This window comes from Octopus bimaculoides, chromosome 3 (assembly GCF_001194135.2).
Source record: "Octopus bimaculoides isolate UCB-OBI-ISO-001 chromosome 3, ASM119413v2, whole genome shotgun sequence".
Lineage (NCBI taxonomy): Eukaryota > Metazoa > Mollusca > Cephalopoda > Octopoda > Octopodidae > Octopus > Octopus bimaculoides.
The window spans coordinates 23,295,492-23,298,135 of NC_068983.1; the positions used below are offsets into that span (position 1 = coordinate 23,295,492).

A 2,644-nucleotide genomic window follows, 5' to 3' on the forward strand; every position below is an offset into this window, starting at 1 on the left:
CCTAACGCCAATCACTCAGAGAGTGTAGTGGGTGCTTTTACGTGTCACCCGCACGAAGGCCAGTCAGGCGGTACTGGCAACGGCTATGCTCAAAATGGTGTATTTTATGTGCCACCCGCACAGGAGCCAGTCCAGGGGCACTGGCAACGATCTCGCTCGAAAATCCTTACACATGCCGCAGGCACAAGTGCCAGAAAGGTGATGCTGGGCACAGGTGCCATCACAATTTCGCTTTCGCTTGCCCCAACAGGTCTTCGTAAGCTGAGTTTTGTGTCCAATGAAGGAGACGATGTTGGCATGGGTGCCAGTCATCGAATTTAATAATCCTTTCGAGTGTAGGCACAAAGCTTGAAATTTTGTGGGAGGGGCTAGTCTATTACATTGACCTCAGTACTCAACCGGTACTTTATTTTATCAACCCTGAAATGATTAAGGGCAAAGTCAACCTTGACAGAATTTGAACTCAGAATGTAAGGACGAGCTAAATGCTGCTAAGCAGTTTGTCCGGCATACTAATGACTGTGCCAACTCATCCCTGTTTCTCTTCTTACTTTACAACTCAGTTGCTAGCAATCCAGCTGTAAAAAAATTATTCCAACAAGTGATTCATCTTCCCCCAGGGAAAGATAGATATAAAACAAAACAATATAATGTGAAAAGAAAATGACAATGTTTCAAACAAAAATGTAAATATTTACCATTTCATTTTAAGAAAGTTTTCACAAACAGGATGTGAAAGTAAATCTTCTCTTCCAAGTTTTGCCATCATCTTTTGGAAGATATATAAAAAAAAATGTGATTAGTCATTTGTCATTTGAAATAATATTTCCATTGCTTTTAGTGAATGAAATTACATTAGTTGTTTTTGGTTCTAATTTGTTGAATGTAAAGTATTTTTATATTTATTCACACACACATACAAGAAGGCACATAGATGCTCATACATGCATGTACATACATGCATGCACATACATGCATGCACACACATACACACATAAATATTACAGGCGGTGAGCTGGCAGAAACGTTACCACGCCGGGCGAAATGCTTAGCGGTATTTCGTCTGCTGCTATGTTCTGAGTTCAAATTCCGCCGAGGTCCACTTTGCCTTTCATCCTTTCGGGGTCGATTAAATAAGTACCAGTTACACACTGGGGTCGATATAATCGACTTAATCCGTTTGTCTGTACTTGTTTCTCCCCTCTGTGTGTAGCCCCTTGTGGGTAGTAAAGAAATAACACATAAATATTAAAAGATGGCTGATAGATAGATAGATAGATAGATAGATATATAGATAGAAGACAGACAGATGGACAAATGGATGGATGGGCAGACAGATGAATGGATGGATAGATGGATGGACAGACAGACAGAATGATAGACAGACAGACAGACAGACAGACAGATAGTCAGACAGACAAACAGATAGTCAAATAGACAAACAAATAGAAAGATAGATAGATAGATAGATAGATAGATAGATAGATAGATAGATAGATAGATAGATAGACAGTCAGACAGATGGATGGATGGACAGAGACAGATAGAGAGGTAATGAGACAGACAGATTAAATAGTTAGAGAGCTAGATAGAAAGATAGATAGATAGATAGATAGATAGATAGATAGATAGATAGATAGATAGAGTGCCTGTCACTACTTCTCTACAGTAGTTTCATGGTAGCATCCAGGAATTTGGACATGGTGATCTTTTATCAAACTTTTGTCATGGGAGGCAATGACAAGTGACTGAGGCCTTTGGACATATGTTGTGCTTGAGAAGACTTGGCAAGCCAAGTGAGACTGTAGCTGTGGTTTATGCCAGTGTCACATAACTGGCCCATTTAAGAGTATCCTTCAATCACTGGGCAATTTACTGTACTTGAGAAGACCTGTTGAATCAACTGAAATCATTGCCGTGATCAATGCCAGTGCTGCCTGACGGGTTCCCATGCCAGTGGCACAAAAAAAGCATCATTCGAGTGTGGTCATTACCAGTACCACCTGACTGGCTCACATGCTGGTGGCACGTAAAAAGCACCCTTTGATTGTGGTTGATGCCAGTACCGCCTAACTAGCCCCCATGCTGGTGGCATGTAAAAAGCACTCACTACACTCTCAGAGTGGTTGGCATCAGGAAGGGCTGTAGAAATCTTGCCAGATCAGATTGGAACCTGGTGCAGCCTCCTGGCTTGCGAGTCATCAGTCAAACCGTCCAAACCATGCCAGCATGGAAAGCGGATGTTAAATGATGATGAAGTGTTGAAGCAAAAGACAAGATAACAGATAATATTTATAAATCTAGACCCTGTAGGAGGTAGAAAAAGCTGAATCTGTGACAGATTGATGTTACTGGAGATGATGGAATACATATAATCAGGAGATTGAGTGTTGGGAGAAGAGAAATGGGGAGAAGAAGAAGAAGAAGAAGAAGAAGAAGAAGAAGAAGAAGAGCAACAACAACAACAACAACAACAGCAGCAAGAAAAACAGAAAGAAGAGAAATGAAGAAAGGAACAAGAGTAGAGGAGAAAAAGTGAAAAAAAAAAAATTGCAAGAATTAATAAAGAAGGGAAAAAATTGATTTATAAAAGCTTCTATCAATGATAATTTGATGAATTAAAAAATAGCAATATCTACTTACG

At 40.1% G+C, this 2,644-nt stretch overlaps 1 protein-coding gene across 1 annotated transcript in view; it reads right to left on the reverse strand.

Annotated features, from left to right (window-relative positions):
- The window catches only part of LOC106880107 (transient receptor potential cation channel subfamily A member 1), a 56,820-nt gene that overhangs the window by 27,146 nt on the left and 27,030 nt on the right, over positions 1–2,644 (reverse strand). The window contains exon 16 of the mRNA XM_052966090.1: positions 699–769. Within this exon, the coding sequence (XP_052822050.1) occupies positions 699–769 (71 nt within the window). The remainder of the gene's footprint in view (positions 1–698; positions 770–2,644) is intronic.